This window comes from Rousettus aegyptiacus, unplaced genomic scaffold (genome assembly GCF_014176215.1).
Source record: "Rousettus aegyptiacus isolate mRouAeg1 unplaced genomic scaffold, mRouAeg1.p scaffold_m13_p_10, whole genome shotgun sequence".
Taxonomy (NCBI): Eukaryota; Metazoa; Chordata; class Mammalia; order Chiroptera; family Pteropodidae; genus Rousettus; species Rousettus aegyptiacus.
The window spans coordinates 43800743-43820555 of record NW_023416285.1 but is presented as its reverse complement, the minus strand read 5'-3'; the positions used below and the strand labels follow the sequence as shown (position 1 = coordinate 43820555).

The following is a 19813-nucleotide window of genomic DNA, read 5'->3' as shown; positions in this document are numbered from 1 at the left end:
CAGTATGTGATTGACAGAAGTAGATGGGAGGAAGCAGATGAAATAACAATCCTTCCTCTTTGTTCACCTTCACTGCTTAGAGCATCATAGACATAACAATGCACAAAAGCACTTTTAAAAAGCAATCCATTTACAGAAGGAACATACTAGTAAACATGTAATGGGCATTTATGGTGTGTGGGCCAGGCCTGTGCTTCTCACAGGTTATCTGTATGAGAGGTGCTGTTATCCTGTTTTACAGGCAAAGAAATGGAGGCTCTGGAATCAGTTGTCTAGGGTCATGTAGCTAGTACGTGGCAGATTTTGGACTGGGCCTGTCTGACTTAAACAGCGATGAAGGTGACAGGCCCGTAGGGTGGTGGAAGGAGGATTAGACTTGTAGTCTGGAGATCTGGTTTCCTGGCTCAGTCCCGCCATCTCTGAAATTCTGTTATAGGACCTCACAACAAGACACAGCATTTTGCTTCCCTCACCCCTAAATCATAGGGGATAAAGGTAGCTAAGTGAAGTTATTACCTAAATAGAAGTCATTTTGATCATTTTTGCGTTATTTTCTATTAAAGAGAAAATAACTCAAAAATAACTCATTCTTTTTACATTTTACATCGTTGTTTCATAAGCTCTAAAACAGGCCTATTTTTTACTGACTGGATCTTTCTGTCTCATTTGTAGATGGGAAACATTTTGTCATTTGGCTTTTCCATGTGTTAACTAATATCAAAGGCCACTTATATTTCTAAAATTATATGATATTTGTGATTAGGCTATGAATTTTGGGGCGAGGAGTGGAAGAAAATACTTTGGTAAAAGTGTGAATAGAGGAGATATCTTTTACAGAAAAGGTGCTCTAATTACATGGAGAGAAGTTCATAACTTTATATAGAATTGTTTCTAATTTTAGAGGACACATGTTAAAATTATTATGCATTTGTTCCCCTTTCTGTATAGGCCTAAAGAAAACTACTTCATTAGTGTCAAATACTGGTTGAACTCTAGGACAGAGTTTGGCAAACTAAACTATTGACCCATAGGCCAAATGGGGCCCACCATCTGCTTTTTGTAAACAAAGTTTTATTGGAACACAGCAATGCTCATTCATTTACATGTTATCTGGGACTGCCTTTGTGCCAAAACAGCAGAGTCCAGGAGTTTTACAGGAATTGGGTGGCTTGCAAAGCCCAAAATATTTACTGTCTGGCCTTTGATAGGAGAAGTTTGCCAATCTCTGTTTTAGAAGAATAGGGGAGAGGAAGGAAACTATATTAAATTTACTCTGTGGATCACCATGAAGCCTCTAAAAGTGATGCTTATGAAGGTTGAAATAATATGAAAATATTTACGATAAAATAAATGAAACTTACATATCACAAAATTTATTAAAGTTGTGGAAACTTTGTAATTCAGTCTAATATTTTAAAATTATCTTTTATCATAAAAGGAAAATATGATTATTACTGAAAACAACATAAATATGTAAAGGGAAGATCAAAGGCTTCTTCTCCTATATTCTTACCCCAACTCCAGCATTATAGCCTAGAGATAACCTTTTTTAAGATGGGCCCATTTACATCAAAACTTTATTTGTTTAATGGAATTTTTAAAACAGAATGAAATCTCAACATTCTGTTCTGCCCAATATTGGCCATTTTTCAAAGTTTAGTGTTTACCATTGTTTATAATTGCAGGCAGTACAGACCCCAGAAGGGAGGCATTTGTGTTGCCAACCATACCTCTCCAATAGATGTATTGATCTTGACAACGGATGGATGCTATGCTATGGTAAGATTAGCTCATTGATATTTTAAGGAGTTCTATGTTTTGTGGATTGTTTGATTTATTTTGGCACACGTTAGAAAGTTAGTTTTATATTAGAAAGTGACTGAGTTATACTATTGTAGCTATATGTTATGTAATATACTTACATGAAACTATATAGTGCAAGAAAAAGAAAGAAAAGAGCCATTATATTTAAGGTAATAAAAATTTTACCTTACTGAAATGTAGACATACTTAAGCTTGTCTGGACTTTATAAAGTTGATTCCATTTTACTTCTAAAATCCATTTTTTGTTTAATAACACTCTGAGATATTAAAGTCTTCCTCCTTAGTGCTGTTCAGATCTCTTATCAGCCAGTTAGTTCTGTATTCCTTTAGGGAGTCATATACAATTAAAAAAATCTGGCTCTATCATGAACATCAAGATAAAAAGGCAAATATTTATACCACATTGCCTTTCTTAGTTCTTGCTTACAGCCCCAAGGGGAAAGAAAAGAAAAGAAAACACTACAACAAGCCATAAAGCTCACAGTAAAATCAAACACCTCAAAAGACCTTTTCATGGGATGAACCACTTTCCAGTATTTTTTCAAATCCGTGTTTTCTATTGCCCTTAAAAACTTGTCAAGATTTCCTTTACCTCCCTTAGATTTGAGTCAGGTAAATTATGGATTAAAAATGTCCTTTCCTGTGGTGGTGGATATGCCTTATGATCTGTGGAATAGTATGATGGAGGGGATCCTGGAGAATCTTCTTTAAATATCTCATGGTGGTGGCTTGGGCTTCAGGGGGAACAGATGGATTTTTTTTCATTCGTCAGCTTCAGTGACTGATAGTCATGGTCAGGTGTGCTTTTCTGGGAAGGTATAGAAAGGGAGCCATTATTGATTAAATGTCCGCTGTAGGGAGGAGAGTAGGGAGTTCTGGCACTCGTGCTGGTATATTACTATCGATGGGTTATATAATCCCTGAGAAGGTTTCAAAGGCCTTTGTAAAAACTTCTAACTTACTGCCAGGTATTTAATCTGTCTAAAATATGAGTTCAGATACATAACTCAGGGGCAGCCACATTTTAACACATTTTAAAATTTCTCTAAGTTGGGCTTTTTCTGAATCTAAGGAAGCTTTAACCAGTACACATGGGAATTGGCAGTTCTTAATCTGTTTTAAGTTAGGAATCAGTTAATCATATGTACCATTTTTTTTTCTTAGAAAAAACAAACAAACCACCACCACCACAACATACATGTGCATCATACAAACACAATTTTGTGTGTAATTTCAAGATGTTTTTGGATCCTCAGAAAGCCCATCCAAAGATCCCTGGCACAGTTCTAGGTGTTTAAAATAATTCCTCGTATTTATGTGGACAAGCACTTTTACATCCATTATATTTGACTTTCCCTGTAATTCATTGAAGTTAGGGCTGAGATTCTGTTATAAATGAGAAAGCAGAGGTCAAATCAACTTGTCAAATCATGGTTATGTGTTCCTGAGACTCTCTTCATTCTGTGTCCTAGTCAATGGAGTGGAGCACAACTCATTTGTGACTGAGGGCATCAGAATTTTGTTGGCATTTTCCATGCTTTTTTAAAAAATTTAATTTATCTTCATTAGTTTCAAGTATACTGTACATTGGTTAAACATCTATATAGTTCATAAAACAATCCCCCCAATTGCTCCCTCCCTTCCCTGACCCGCCACCTAGCCAGCATATTAATGCTAACTGCATTCCCTATGCCGTGCTCCCCATCCCCGTGACCATCCATCAGCTACTGATTTGTTCTTCGCCCCTTCAGCCCCCCAAACCTCCCTCCCCTCTGTCTGTCACCAAATTGTCACTATATTTGTGAGCCTGTTTTTGATGAGTTTGTTCTTTTTATTCCTTAGATTCCTGATCTAAGTGAAATCATGTAGTGTTTATTTACTCTGTCTGACTTAAATACCTTCTAGGTCCATCAAAGCACTATCTTTTTCCATCCCCTTCCTTCTAGTCTAGGTGTGTCTTTTAATCTGAAGTGAGTCTCTTATATGCAACATTTAGGGGTCTTGTTTTCTTTTCCATTCATCCACTCTACCTTTTAGTTGGAGCACTTAATTCCCATTTGTGGTACCTATTGATAGGAATGTAGTTGTTACTATTCTTTATTGTTGTTTTTGATACATATTTTTTCTTCTTAAAGAAGACCCTCCAACATTTCCTGTAATACTGGCTTGATGGTGATAAGTTCCTTCAGCTTATTTTTGTCTGGGAAGCTCTTAATCTGTCCTTTAACTCTAAATGATACTTTGCTGGATAAAGTATTCTTGGTTGTAGATCCTAGGTCTTCATCCTATTGAATATTTTTTGCAAAGCCCTTCTGTCCTGCATAGTTTCTTTTGAGAAATCAGCTGCCAGTCTTATGGGTGTTCCCTTGTATGTAATTATTTGTTTTTCTCTTGCTGCTTTTAATATTCTTTCTTTGTATTTAACCTTTGGCATTTTAATTATGATGTGTCTTGGTGTGGGCCTCTTTGTATCCCTGATTTTTGGAATTCTCTGAGCTTCCTGGGGTTTTATGTCCATTTCCTTCACCAGTTAGGGAAATTTTCCATCATTTTTTCTTCACACAACTATTCAACATCTTGATTTTCTTCAGGCACAACAACCAGATGGATTTTTGGAATCTTAATAGTGTCCCATATACTCCTTAAATAATTTTTATAGTCTTAGCATCTTCTCTCTTGCCATTCTGATTGAGTGTCCTGATTGATTTTCCTATCCTCTAGATAGGTCATTTGATCCTCTTCTGTATTCACTTTGTTTATTCCTTTGTTTATTCCATTTAATATACTTTTTATTTCAGGTAATGTGTTCCATTTCAGACTGGTTCCTTTTTATAATTTCCATTTCTATTTTTTTTTTTTATCTCTTTGTTGAAGTTCTCTATACTCCTAGAAGTTCATTGAGCATCTTTATAACCAGTGTTTTGAACTCTGCATCTGTTACATTACTTGACTCCTTTATATCTGGATCTCTGCTTTGTTCTCTCTTATGGTTTCAGCTTCTTTGTCTTCCCATTTTGGCTGCGTTTCCATGTCTGTTTCTATGTACTAAGCAAAGCTCTTAAGTCTCCTGGTCTTATTAGTGTGGATTTGTGAAGTAGGTGTCTAGTTGCACAGTCCTGAGAGGGGTTCAGCTGCAGGCCAAATTTAGCCCAATCCTCTGCCCCTCTGTGGCCATCTGTTAAGATTCAGCAAGCAATCCACAGATGCTGTGCTTATAGTTCCTTCAAAAGGCTACACCAGAAACCGAGGCCAGCTGCCTCCAGTGTGAGTCGAGGCACTGTTCAGCAAGGAGTACATGACTCACTGAGGATACACCTGGATGTGGTTGGGGTAGGTGAGGTTTCAGAGAACCTCTGGGCAGAGCGACCTCTATTATTCAGTTTGATGACTTCATGACTATGGTGGCACTGTGTCCGGCCCACTGGTAGTGGGGAGGGCTCAACAAGGAACAATGCATACAGCTGGCACTTCTGTACAGAGTGAGTCTCACCTTGGCCCTCACTCAACGATGTCTCCCTGTAACTCCCTGGTGCCCCCTGCGTGTAGCCGAATTGGCACTGGTGCTCAGAGAGAGTAGGTCCATCACCGTGAAAATCCGCTTGCGGACACGGCCCCTTTAAGAGGCATCTGCTTCTGCCGCAGCTCTGTCTCACTCAGCAGCTCGAGACCAGGCAGGCCTGTGTCCTTGCCCTGTTCTACCTTTTGCCGTTCCAGGGTGATTTCATGGATTTCTCCCTAGTTGTATGGCTTGTTCAACTAAATCTCAGGTGATTTTTCTTTGCTGTTGCTCCTTGTTTCTGTGACAACTTTGATTTGGTCGCCAGAAGGTTGAACCTCTAGAGCCTCTATCTATGCCATTTTTTTTCCCTCTTCCAAAAGTGCAGGTTTTCTTAACAGCTATGTTGCTTGGTAAGGGTGGTTGCTCCTGTGCTTTAGGGGCAAGATGGTGAACTGCTCATTATTGCTACCCCCGGAAGGTCTTATAGCAGTCAAATTTATCAACTGAGCATGCGAAACATTGGTTCAACACCAAGAGCCAGTTGAAGAAACATAGGGTGAGGTCCTGCACAAAGGAGCATCTATCATTATGGACGTCAAAGCTGGTTCAGTGGCCCATGGATAGGTTCTTGTTCACCGACCTGGAAACTCTCTTCCATGCTTTTTGATTGTGTATAACTGCAATTACAATATTAGCCACAATGTAGAAAAGCGTAGTACCTACAAACGTCCCAGTGGGTTGAATGATAGAAACCTAAAGCCATTTGGATTTAAATTGGAGGCAGGAGGGCAGAAGTAGGAAGAAACTGTACTGCTATTTTGGTGGTCACATTTGGCCTCTTTTGGATAAACATAAACTGTATGCTCAAGAATGTTCAAGATCCACTCTCAGTGGCTTTTCAAAGTTGATTTTTCCCTCCTAGACAAAAACTTTTACCCTTTTTTTTTTTTTAATTTAGAAGCATTTTCTAATTTACAAAGAAGTTGTTAATAGTAAGAGTGTACATAAAACATTCATGTGCCCTTCATCCACATTTATCTATTGTGTCATTTGGTCCCATTTGCTTTATCATTTTCATTCTCATGCACTGGCTTTCTCTCTGTCTCTCTACATAAAAATGCGTATACAATATATTTTTAATTATATTAAGTATTTCTAATATGATTTCTAAAATTGATATAACATTGCAAATCTGAGTCTATATCAATTATCTCATTCATAGTGTTCTTTTTTGCTTTCTCCCAATCCATAGTTGTATCTCCCTTTTTTCACAGTGAATATTCTATTTCCCAACAATATGAACTCCTTTTCTCAATTCTATAATGCAGCCAAAATTGTTTTAGAATTGCTTTGCCCATTTTACTACAAAAAAAAACATGTAAAAATAATTCAGGGTATTTTACAGTCCTTCTTGGTACCTTGTCCAAGATGTTGGGTGTGTGGTCAAATACTGTCTTTATAAATTCCTTGGGTTTGTCTCCCTTCTTCCTTTAGTATTGTTCTTTTATTCATTTGAAATACAGTTGGGTCCATTTGTTTCGGTTTACTGGTCCTATCTTTGTTGATTTAATTTGTGAGCATTTAGGACATCGACATGCTTCCAAATGTCAAAGCTAATCGAAGAAGGCGAATCACAGAAGTGTCACTCCCTCCCACGTTCATTCTGTCCCACTCCCTGCTACCTGTGTAGGTTTCCAACCTCGCCGGTTTTAGTTATTCTTTCTTTTTGTGGAAATAAACAATATATGTGCACATTTTCCCTTTTGTCTTATATAAAAGGTAGCACACTATAGTTGCTTGTTACAATTTGCTTTTTTCCACTTAATATATCCTAGAAATCACTCCTTACCAGTCATAAAATTCAACCTTGTTCTTTTCCCAGATGTATGGTACTCCATTGGGTGTATGTATCATAGTCTATTCATCTAATTTCTTATATTTGGACATGTAGGTAGTTTCTAATATCTAGCAATTACAATAAATGCTGCAATGAAAACTTTTGCATATATATTCAATCTGAAGGGTGAGAAATGGTATTTCAGTGTAGTTTTAATTTGCATTTCTCTTATCTTGACTACTTTTTAAAGCTAGAATATAGCTAGTATAGTAACATGGGGGCCACTTTTGCTTATATTTGGCCATTCATGTCCTTTATACAGACTAAGAACTTTAGTCAGTAGAAGAAATGCAGTCTTTTCTCTTGATAGGAAATAGAAACTTATTCCCACTCAAAAAAAAAAAAAAAAAAAAACCTTTCTTTGGACAACTGTGCTTTTACATTTTACATTTTTCTCTTTTTCTTGTGGTATTTCTAGGTTGGCCAGGTTCATGGTGGGTTGATGGGAATTATTCAGAGAGCTATGGTCAAGGCTTGTCCACATATCTGGTTTGAACGTTCAGAAATGAAGGATCGACACCTGGTTACTAAAAGGTAAGCAGGGATATTACTCAGTGTCTGTTGGGGTAGCATAAAATCTTATAAATCTTGGCCTTCCTGCTTGCCAAAGAGGGCAGAGTGGTTGGTACTAAGGATTAAAATTAAAATATGTTTAGCTCTATTTGTGGTTGGCTGTATCTGTAAGTCACATGTCATAACCAGATTTTTAAAAATGTTAGTTCTGTAGACATAGAGGGATATATGATGAGATTAGAAGACCCGGAAGTTTATATTGCTATGACTTAGGCATAGTCCTATTATTTAGAATTTTCAAAGTTAAAAATTACTACCTAGAAGGTTAAATAATTGGTAACTATTCTCTGAGTAAATAGATGGTTGATGAAGTAAGTGTTTGCTGAATGACCATTATCACTTAGATCTGTATAGAGACAGACAGAGCTAATGTTCTTTATGGAACAGGGGAAGGGACCTCTGGGGCTTAGAAGGGAGATGAGCTACCAGAAACCTTTGTTAGGACACAGGTTTTTGCCCAAGGCCTTTAATTGAAGGCTCTCTGGTCATTGCTTCTATAAGCATGAAGATGGGAAATGCTCTTGAGAGTAAAATTAAAAGTACTTGTTGAAATCTGTTTAAGGTTAGAAAAACTATTCGCTATCTTGAGATTTTTTAGCAATGGGATACTCTGGCATCTGTAATCTCTCCATGTCAGCCTTGCCAACTTGTGGTGAGCAGTTGTTAATATAGAGCTGGCCGCAGGGAGGACAGGACCTGAGCCTGGAAGGACTTTCGTTATTCTCAGCATTATGGTGCGTTTTCATAGGACAGTTCAGCCTGACTCATTTGAGGAATCTTCTATACTTAATGGCCACAGGCAGACAGGTCCAGCAATCAATATCCCCATTTTTCAAATGAGGAAATGTAAGTACAGGAGGAAGAGCATAAAGCTTATGACACAGGGGCTCCAGAGCTCATGTCACATGACTGCTCAGCATTCTTTTTAAAGAGTAATCAGAAGGCAGTGAAAATCACTCAGAGAAGAGAATAGAAAAAATGAAATAGTGCAGATACCCTTATACTTTTTTAGAAAGGGGTCAACTTGAGTTTATTCCCTTTACTCATATCTTATTTCTTTATTATTATTATTTTTTATAATAATATATCATTTATTTTCTTCTTATTGCTCTACCATTGTATTTGTTTTAGTAGAGTGTAAAGAATACCAAAGGATTCCCATATCTCATTTTTCAAAGGATTTTGGTCTTTTATTTTTCTTCGCAGACTAAAAGAACACATTGCTGATAAGAAAAAATTACCCATATTAATCTTTCCTGAAGGTAAGATGGGGTTGCTTACCAAGCGATAGTTGATAACAATAAGCACCAAAAGTATATAAGGAATTGGATTATTCTCCAGTTGGCATTCTTGGTCCAGATCTGTGCTGTCCTATGGGAATGTGCTGGCCTGAGCTAGTAATTCCGAGCTAGTAATTCCGAGCTTTCTTTTGAGTTTGATGGAAATCATGGTACATTTTGATCTTAGAAGTTATTTCTGGGTAATGAATTTAGAAAGGTATTGTTCATAAGTTTTTCGAGGTCCTTATTTTAAGTGTGTTGAAATTGTCACCTGTCGTGAAGAGGTTATATCTGGAGAGTATTCAAGAGTAAAGTAAAAGTTTGTTATTAAATCTACTTAGAACTGTTGAATTACTACTTAAGCAGGAATTGATTTGTGAAATGGTAGTAAAATGTCTATAACTTTGATGTGATCTGAATAATTTAATTATTTTTTTTTGAATTTGTTTTAAAAAAATGACTGCTTTTAAAAATATCCACCACCCCCTCCCCTACTCTTATTTCCCTGTAGGAACTTGCATCAATAACACTTCAGTCATGATGTTTAAAAAGGGAAGCTTTGAAATAGGAGGGACCATATACCCAGTTGCAATTAAGGTAAAACAGAGTCCCCCTCCCCCTCCAATAAAAAAAAGGGCTGATACTTGGTAACTTAACTTTGACGTAGTTTCAAATTAAAAATTTGCAATAATAAGGAGCACTTGTATACTCTTTACTTGGATTCTCCAGTTGTTAATATTTGGCCTCATTTGCATGATCATTCTTCTGTCTCTATTGACAAGTATATAGTTATGTACTAGGGGACCATGTGCCAGGCCAGTGCCTGAGGACAAGGTGATAAGCAAAACAGATACTGTTATAATTTTCACCCACCTTCCAGATAAGTGGGGAGACAGACATTTCAGAGTCCTGTAAATCACCCTCAGGGTTGCAGTGCTCCGGGCCTGTAGTCAGAGGAGGTTGCTGGACTGGTTTACTATTTGGATCATTTCTATCAGGCAAAGAAGCTTCTCTTTTTCTTGGGGTGATATAAATGGTTGAGGTTGGCCTGCCACCTCAAAAACATTGACTGGGATAAGAAAAGCCACCACTTAATTCATAACTGGGATGCATTTTCTTCTCTTTTTTTCAAAGTATAATCCTCAGTTTGGTGATGCATTTTGGAACAGTAGTAAATACAACATGGTGAGCTACCTGCTTCGAATAATGACCAGCTGGGCCATCGTCTGCGACGTGTGGTATATGCCTCCCATGACAAGAGAGGTATGCCATTGATAAAAGCTGATCTTTGGTGCTATATCTAATAAGATAAAGGTGAGAAAACCTTTACCGAAAATCTGGGTGTCTTCTTTTTACATCAACGAGAGCTGACTTCCTCTCTGCTTTCTCAGCAAATGAGTCCACTTTTAAAAAGGTACTTCTCTTTAAATTAGGCCAATTTATATTTGGACACTCTTTTTCCATAATAGTTTTTATAATTAATGTTGGTTTATTGATCCTACAAATATTATGGAATGTCGTATCTTGGCTAAGACTAAAGAGTATAATAAATATATACATATGATAAAAAAATTAATACAGCACTACATTTTCTTGATAAATAATATTTGCTATGATTGAGAATAGAACATATTTGAGCTAAAATGTGAATCTTATATTTTAAAACAAATCTAAATGATTGTGAGACATGTTAAGGCATCATTTGAAGACTCTGTCCTCAGGATGTACTTGTAATTTTTTTCTAGGGAGGAGAAGATGCAGTCCAGTTTGCAAATAGGGTTAAGTCTGCTATTGCTAGACAAGGAGGACTGACTGAACTTCCCTGGTAAGAAAATTTTCAGATACTATCACTTTTTTTAGTTAAAACTTTTAATAATGTTATTTATTATGTTAGTTATCTGGAGGTGTAGTGGCCATGACAAGGTTTATACAACATAACAATGGCTTAAATAAGATAGAAGTTAATCTCTCTCATTTAAACATAGGCAGTCCACATTGGCATGACAGCTCATTCTGTATTGTTCTACCATCCTGAATGTGCTTGTACTTTATGGTCCAAGATGGCTGCTCCAGCTCTACCTTGTGTGTTCAGCAAATGGCTAGCAGGGAGGAATTAAAACAAGAAGGACACCTCATGTCTTTAAGAGCACAGGCTGGAAGTTGGACATGCTACTTCCACTTCTCTGGTTATCTCTTCTTATGAGAACACTAATCCCATCATGAGGGCACCACCATCATAATCTTAATTTATCTTAATTACCTCCCAAAGGCCTCATTTCCAGATACTATCATATTAGGAGTTAGGGCTTCAGTATAGGAGTTTTGTGGGGGAAACAGACATTTAGTATGTATCGAGAGGGTTAGACTATAATATAATAGGAGATTAAATTCCTACATACACAGACATTATATTAGCAAACTGGAGTGAAATAGTTCGTACTTCAAGTTCTATAAATTTAATGAAGTCGCTACTGTCTATCTTTTTTGATGTTTTGAAAGCACTTTATATGAAAAGTTTATCAGAGGCAATTGCACCAATGTTCGAGGAGCAGGATTTGGCTAGCTGAGTCAGGCCGTTAGCCAGGTAACTGAGAACTTGTGAGCCTGCAGAGGAACCCAAGACTGTTTAGGGAGAAAGCCTCTGGAAGAAGGGCTAACTTGATTCTTATTCTCCTCTATGCAAGAGTGAGAAATGTCTCTAAAATATTTTACTCATTCACATATTTCGAATACAACTAATTTTACTCAGGAAAGCCTGGTTCTGGCATCTGTTATGCTAGTTAACAAGCCACTAATTTCTACAGTGAAAACCCACTCTAAAATTCATTATGCTAATTTACAAAGCTTGGGAGGTTGATGGGAGAGAAAGATAGCTGAAGCCTTATGGTGGCCTTCTGATTAAATGTCTACCTGACCACCCCTAATGTGAGTTCTTGATTTAGGGCAACTAATTGGCCCTAAGGTCAAGACCAGAGTTAGGACAGGTTGAGGCTAACATTTGTATTATACTTTTTAAGCTGGAATATGTGAAACTAAATTACAGACAACATAACATCTTGAAATGATAGGCTTCTCGATGCCCTAATTTATAATGCTTTAGTTTATAAATACCCTAGGGGGTCCATGTTCATTGTATAACTGGTTTCCTTTCTCTTGTTCATTGTTTCCTATTCTGTACTTCTTTCCTCTTACCTGACATCCTAGCCCTGCTCCTGCCCCGAGCCATTATAAAAAGCTTGGAGTTTTGGCTCAGTAGCCTCAGACACCAAGGAAAGGAAGAGACAAAAACATCTGAGGGGAGTTGGTTGCAGGATGGACTCCGATCCGATTGGCTTAAATGAAATCTTTTAGAAATTGATCCTCGGAAATTTTTAATTTCTTTTTATCAGGCTATATGCAATTTTATAATAGAAGGTTACTTTTAATAACCTGGCCTCTTCTTTAAAAAGAAAATAGACTCACTACCTTTCTAGATGTATTTGTCATTCACTCATTAGGTCTGAACTCACATATTTGGATCAGTTTCCTCCTAGATTAAATGAGAATTTAATTGTATCGTCTTAAACTGGCTTTTAAAATCTGGCTGCTCTCTGCCTTAAGAACTAAAATCTGCTGCCATTGCAAAGGGGAACTAAGTAAAACTTTAGTCTCCGGGGGTGGCAAGTCACAGTTGGGGTGTTTAAAGCATTATAAGGTATGCTGGATGCTTGGGAAGGAGAATTACATAAAAATAACTTCAGGATGCTCAAGAGGAACGCTGTTAACTTCAACTTTTTGCCAGTTTTGGCCTGGACTTCAGGAAAGGAGGAATGGCCTTTTTTTCTGTCTCTCTCTCCCTTCTTTCTTAATTTTTCTTAAATGCCATGAATAGTTAGAGGCAACTCATTTGGATAAAATAGGCTTCTGTGGATAATTCTGGGGACCTAATGACATTTGTTTCATTGGACATTTTCTACAACTGACCCCCTAGAAGATTTGTAGCTCAATATCTGTTTTTAAGTTGAGGATTTACTGGTGGACTGTGTCTTAGGTTTGACTCTCGAGGCCAGAATATTGCAGTGGGCTCAAATAGGTGTCTGTAGGTCAATGTCTTCATGGCATTGAGTTCATTGGCTAATCTGTGATTTATTCATCATTATCAGAGAGTACTTGGTAAACATTCATGCTTAAGAGGGTTAAAATTAAACCAGCACAGAATAAAGTAAGCAAGTTTTCAATCCATGCTCTCCTGGGAGTTAAAATTGAAAACATTAGATTAGGAGAGTGTCCAGTCTCCTCCCTGCTCTTTCTGTTTGTTGTTTCTTTGTGCTCTCCAAATGAGAGGCAAGCTCAGAGTCCCAATAACCTGGGCAGATCTGTGTTTTCACCACCCTGGAGCAAGTTCAAAGATTCATGGGCTCTGAATTAAGGAATGCTGCTTACAGAGGCACTAACTGCTGGTTGAATGCAACTTCTTATTTTGCTGTTTTGTTCTGAGTCTATTTTGGAATATGGTAGATTATAATTTATAAATTATAAATTAACAAGCTGTATAAAAATACAACTTGTTAGACATAGAATTAGATCTGAATAATAATTAATCCATTTCTCTTTAAGGAACTTATCCACACATATACAGTACCCTCACCATTTCTTGTATGTATATTTTAAACCGTCCATATGGTTTTCTAGTAAGACATAGGTCAATTAGATGAGAAAAAAATACCAAAAACCCACAATAGTTTATTTTCCTTGGGGAAAAAGATAGGTAAGCAATCCTAGTTTCAATGTAGAGTCTACATATTGAACATAGAAGCCTAATTTCTAAAAAGAAACTGAGTAAAGATGTTATCCTTTATTTCAACCAAGTCTCAGAGCGATTTTTTCCCTCCTAAAAGTAGCATACATCTTTGGTAAGTAGTAGAACAGAGCCTGGAATCTGGATCATTTTGCTACCAAATTCCAGTGTTCTTTGCCCCACTGTTGACCATCTGCTTAAATATCATTGCACCATGCAACATGTATTAATAGGTAACCCTCTTAAATCATTGCTGGAAGTATCTTTTATTTATTTGCTTTTCTATTCCCAGGGATGGCGGGCTGAAGAGAGCAAAGGTGAAGGACACTTTTAGGGAAGAGCAGCAAAAGAACTACAGCAAGATGATTGTGGGCAATGGATCTGTCAACTCTAAATCAGACTGATTGCCAGCCTGGTGATAAAACTTGGTTTCCCAAAACTAGTTTGTAGAAATGGTGTGTGTGTGTGTGTGTGTGTGTGTGTGTGTGTGTGTGTGTGTCTGTGCGCGTGCGTGTTGGGGGGATGTTGCTTTGTTTTTATTATTTGTTTTTTGTTGTTAATCTTTTCTACGGGATGATGGTCTCTACCTCTTTACGCCAGAGGCAGAAACCATTGGTGCCCTTTTTGTTGTCATAGCATTAGCTTCCTAAATTCTAAGGTAGTTGACTGCCTTTTATAAAATGATTATGTCATTGTTGATTGAATGGAATATTTGTACAGGAACAAGTGCTTCTAAAACACTTTTGGAACTCGTCAATATGGTAATTCTCAAAAAGTATCCCAAACTTTTTTTGTCGCGATTAGCTTTCTCATGCCTTTTCCTTCCACTCCTTTCAATCACTTTAACAGTGGGATTGCACCTCAGTTTGAGGTCCCATCATGGTTATGTTCTCCTGAAAGATCGAAAAGAAAAATGGAGGACAGTATTTAGGAGAAAGGACAACTTTGTGGCCATCTGATTTGTAAGCTAAAAGGAAATGTTTTTTACTAGTCTATTATGAGAGAATTGCCATTTGGTGAGCATTACCAAAGAAAAGTGAGTTCAAGATACTGTGTGTGCATGCACTTATTTATATGTAGGCAAGTTGCAAATAAATACATTTAGCCAGCAACCAGCTTTAAAGTTTTTAGTTTTCCTTGTTTGTTTGCTGAAGATCTGTACCCAGTGCCTCTCCCATTTCCTGTAAGCAAACACATTTCAAATAGGAAGAGCCTTGTACAACAACAAAAAAATCACGTCGAGTGTCTTTCCTGAGAGAATGAGTGAGGGAAGTCTGTGGCACTGCCCGTTACCCTCCACTGCTTTGTAGTTTCTTTTAGAACTTTCCCAGTTTCTTAAACAGGTAAATAAATGGTAAAATTACTTTTTGGAAACTGAGCCTTAAATTTTTTAAAGGGGAAAATAAGTGTTTCCCGACTCACACAGCATAAGCAATGTTCGATAGCAATATAATGTCATCTTAAACTCTGAGAGTGTTATATCTCTTCTGGTAACCATGAATAGAATGTGAAACTGTCTTACAATGGATATAAATAAATTCTATATTTCTAACTGTGTTTTTCATTATTTTCCCCTCACCTCTATCTGCTTTTGGTTTTGAGTAAGTTAAATTCTTTCTTATTGCAAACAAGGATTGTTTTTCATTTCAATGAGAGTCAGGTTTAACTGGACTGGAACATCTGGGAAATGAGAACATGAACTGCTAGTTTTGGTTTGTTTTCTTCTTCTTTTTAACCTAGTTATTTGGATTCTGACCCTATAGACTCTATCTTGAGCCGAGTCACAGACTTCAGTTATTTTGCAGGTGAACTTGGGGAACGGTCTCTTAATTGACTATAAGTAGGCCCAGCACAGCACCACCAGTATAAATTCTTATCTAGCTAATGGATTCGATCCCAAAGGAAAATTTGTAAACACGTTACCTTCCTGGTCAGCTACTCTGCTGCTCTCACCCCCACACCCCATCCTTTCCCTTTCTTCTTGCTTTAAATTTTTGTCTCCTCCCTCCCCCCACCCCCCAACACAAAACAAAACAAAACAAAAAACCTCTACTGGGGGTGGTCTTGACTGAAAATCTCAGAAAGAAGAGTCCTTTTTATTTTTCATGTTCAATATAGCTTGAATGAATAAATCTGCTTTATTAATTAGCTGACTCTCAGAAAAACTGATAGAACAACAAACAGCTGTTTTGTTTGGACACCGATGAAATGTACCTTTCTAAGAGCACTGTGAACTGGTAATGCTATCATGTACTCGAAAATCTCATGCTATCTCAATCGGAACTTTTGTAGGTCTTTGACTTGCACAACTAGTTTTCAACTTGTTTGAAGAATTGCCATGTTACTGAAAATGTTTATAGAAAGCAAATATTATTCGCATTTGTTCCCTAGAACTCTTACGTTTGAAATATTGTGCCCAGAATTTAGTATTCCCGAGTCTTTTGTGATTGTAAAAGTCTCATTAGATAAAGCTTTTATCTAACCCTTGCACAGATTCATTCGTTGAGCCTCTTCAGTTAGCCTTTTCTTCATTTCAGCTTTTCGTTGTGGTGATATTTACAGACACCTGGTTTTAGGAATTCCCAGGGTTTCTGAAATATCTTGGTACATCCTAAGATTGGATGAGTAGTCATGGATGAAACAATAAATATACCCAGAGCATAAGGAAATAGTCCTGGATCAGTTGTGAGGAAAATTATCCTCCATAAGCAGATTTACCAAAGCGTATTTGACTTGGTGATTTTCCATTGTCTCCTAGGTTCATATGTTGTATTTCACTCACTCTATTGATATCTTCAACATCAGAATGTTGTTTCTGACTGTTGGTTTCTCATGATAACACATAATGTGTTGTGGTCATGAGGATGGCCTCTAGACCAGAGTAGCTCTCAGTCATTTTTCTGAAATGTGGTATTACTGACCTAAATGGCTTCCTGCTAGGCCTGAGTAAGTTGTGATGGGATGTGGGGTGAGGTGGGGATCTTGGATTAGTACTAAAAACTAGTGGTCCTAGTAAGGATCTTGGCAAAAACTGCTTTTGTTTTTTAATAGTGGATGATGTTAGTAGTATTTGATGTTAGATTTTGGAATAATGGTTAAGGTGGTGAGACAAAGAGTCATGAAGACATTTTCTAACTGTGGCTCTAGCACTCACTGGCTTTGATGCCTTTGACAGTTTACTTCTTTCATTCTCACTTCTTTTTGTTTATTGTGAAATTATAAAATGCAAGTGTATGTGAAAGTGTATGGTTATACATTCAGGGCAATGATAAAAACAGATACTTGCATACTTGTTACCCAGGCCAGTTTGTAGAACACGACTATATCCTGGAAGATATGAAAAAATCACAAATGGTTATTTCACTTACGGTCAGTGACAGTGGGGTTATTTTTAGCTTTATCGTGAACATGCTTATGTAGGCTCTTGGCATACACGCTTGAGAGTTTCTCCTGTTCATGTATTTAGCAGGAATTAGGATTGCTCCATGGTCTGTTGTGAGCATGTTCAGAGTTAGTATAGAAATAGCCACATTGTTTCCAAAAAAGTTATATACTATTTTATATAACCCATCAACAGTGGATGAGAGCAACATTTATATTTAATATAATAACATATTTAGATTAATTTTATTTTATTTTGTGCTTCCTCTTCCATTTTTAAAACCTCTCCTTGTCCTTTTTTGGATTTATTACTTTTTATCCATTTTTCTCCACTTAAATTGGAGGTTAATGGTCTTATTTTTATTCTGTGGTCACCTTATAAATTTCAACTTGCATACTCATTAGAGTCTAAAATTGATCACTGTCCTTCCTCCCTTCTGAAGAGAGGACCCTACAATGTGAATCTGTCATTCCCCCTGCCAATTTGTATGCCATTATGCATTTTAATTACTAATATAATCCCCAAAATTGTCGTGGTCATCATTATCATCATCATCATTACTGCATACAGTCAATTTTTACACACACTTTTGCCACTTTCTTTGTTATTCCTCACCTCTTTTCACTCAACCCTTCCATCTGGGATCACTTTCCTTACTGAGAGTCTGTTGGTGGCAAATTCCATTTTTATTTTTCTGAAAGTATGTTTATTTTGTTCTGATTTTTGAAAGTTTTTGCAGGATGTAGAAATCTTTGTTCAGATCAATAGTTATTTTTCTCTAAGCACATTAAAGATCATTCCATAGTTGGTACTGAAAAATCAGCTACCAGTCTAATTATTACTTCTTTGAAGGTAATATTTCAAGTATATTTAAGATAATTATTTTTATTATTGTACCATTTACTATGATGTATCTAGTGTAGATTTCTAGTTATTTATCTTACTTGTGACTTGTTACTTCTCATCTGGATTGGTATTTTTTATCAATTCTTAAAAGTTCTCAGATATTTCTTTAGATATCTTTCTTCCATTTTCCTTCCCTTTCCTGTCTTTTTAGAAGCCTGATTAAACAAATACTAGACTTTCTCACTTTATCCTACACAGTCTCTTAATCTCTTTTAAAATCTTTCCATTTCTTTACTTTCTAGATAATTTTCAGTTTTACCATTTCACTAATTCTCTTTAGCTCTATCTAATGTGCTATTATATCCTTTCATTGAGTTTTTGATTTCCGTTTTTATAGTTCTCATTTTATGAGTTATTTTTTTAAATGTGCTTTAAAAAGTGTTGAAGTATCTTATGTTTATTAATTTTATATTTTTTCCAACAATTTCAAAATCTTAAATCTTTTGAGAGGCTGTCATTTTTTTTTCATGTGGCTTCTCATTGATTAAAGTCTTATTTCTTTGTGTGTTTAGTGAATTTTCATGATGATCTGACATTCAAAGAATGTCAGCAAACTACAGCCCTTAGGCTAAATCCTACCCTCTACCTGTTTGTGTAAATAAAATTGTGTCAAATGCATTTGTTTATATATGCATGGTCTGTGTTTGCTTTTGCTCCACAAGAGTAGAGCTGAGTAGGTATAACAGTAACTGGATGGCCCACAAAGTCTAAATTATTTACTCTGACCTTTCACCTGAAATAGTTTGCTGACCTCTGCTCTAGGGTTTAGCAATCTGGGGCCACTTTAAACTATTGGCTTGAGTCATATAAATAGTGAGCATTTTAGTCGGTAAACCCAAATGAGCACCATCTTGTGGTTTTGAATTTTTCTGCATAGTCTTTTTGAGATTCATCCTGTTGTTATGTTTATAAGAGGTTTGTTCCTTTGAATTACCAAGTGGTTTTAAATCCTCTGGGGAAAATTATTTTGCCCTTTCACTTAGCGTTAAGGTTTGACAGAGACAATTTACCTGGCTAGCATCTGAGAGTGGGCGATAGGTGATTTCTACTTTCTTCTTAATGGATGTCACCCTTTGAGATTCTACCTTCAAGAGAAAGGTCTCTAGTTAGACTTCCTGTGTTGGTCCAGCCTTTAAATTTATCTACTGTCTCTTAGGCTCCTGAGGTCCTGGGAACTGCTGCTCAAGTTATTTCAGTCAATGCCTGCGAGAGGAAAGCCCACAGCTGACCTCTCTGTTCTGCTTATCTCTCTGAGATAAGCCTCCCTCAGTCTTTGGCCTGAATTAGTCATACTCTTCTTCCTGGTATATGGAAACAGTCACAGTTATTTTCTTTTATGGTATAGAAAGAGGGTGGATACATGTTGATAGAAATAAAAGTTCTAGAAAGCAAACCTAAACTAAAAAAAAGTGTCTCTGAGCTATTATTTTAAAGGAAAGCAAAAACTCTCCTTTAGAATCATAACTTAATTTGCAAATTAAATACTCTGCTGAAAGCCGTCTTTCTAAGAGAAGTGACATGTAGGAAGATATTAACTGACACTGGAAAAGCTATGAAATGCTTAACATCCGTGGAGAATACAATAACTTAACAGCATGAGGACAGCTGGAAACAGCTGCAAGTTCGGTGATAGTCTCCTCACTGTGGGTGAGTGGCACATGTGTAACGGCCCATG

General features: G+C 36.8%; 1 protein-coding gene across 1 annotated transcript in view; it reads left to right on the top strand.

The window, feature by feature from the left end:
* GPAT3 (glycerol-3-phosphate acyltransferase 3) overlaps positions 1–15402 on the top strand; it is a 52922-nt gene extending 37520 nt beyond the window's left edge. Inside the window, exons 7-13 of the mRNA XM_016156175.2 lie at positions 1686–1779; positions 7639–7754; positions 9000–9055; positions 9585–9670; positions 10208–10336; positions 10819–10898; positions 14143–15402. Of these exons, the coding sequence (XP_016011661.2) occupies positions 1686–1779; positions 7639–7754; positions 9000–9055; positions 9585–9670; positions 10208–10336; positions 10819–10898; positions 14143–14254 (673 nt within the window). The 3' untranslated portion in view covers positions 14255–15402. The remainder of the gene's footprint in view (positions 1–1685; positions 1780–7638; positions 7755–8999; positions 9056–9584; positions 9671–10207; positions 10337–10818; positions 10899–14142) is intronic.
* The last annotated feature ends 4411 nt before the right edge of the window (positions 15403–19813 follow it).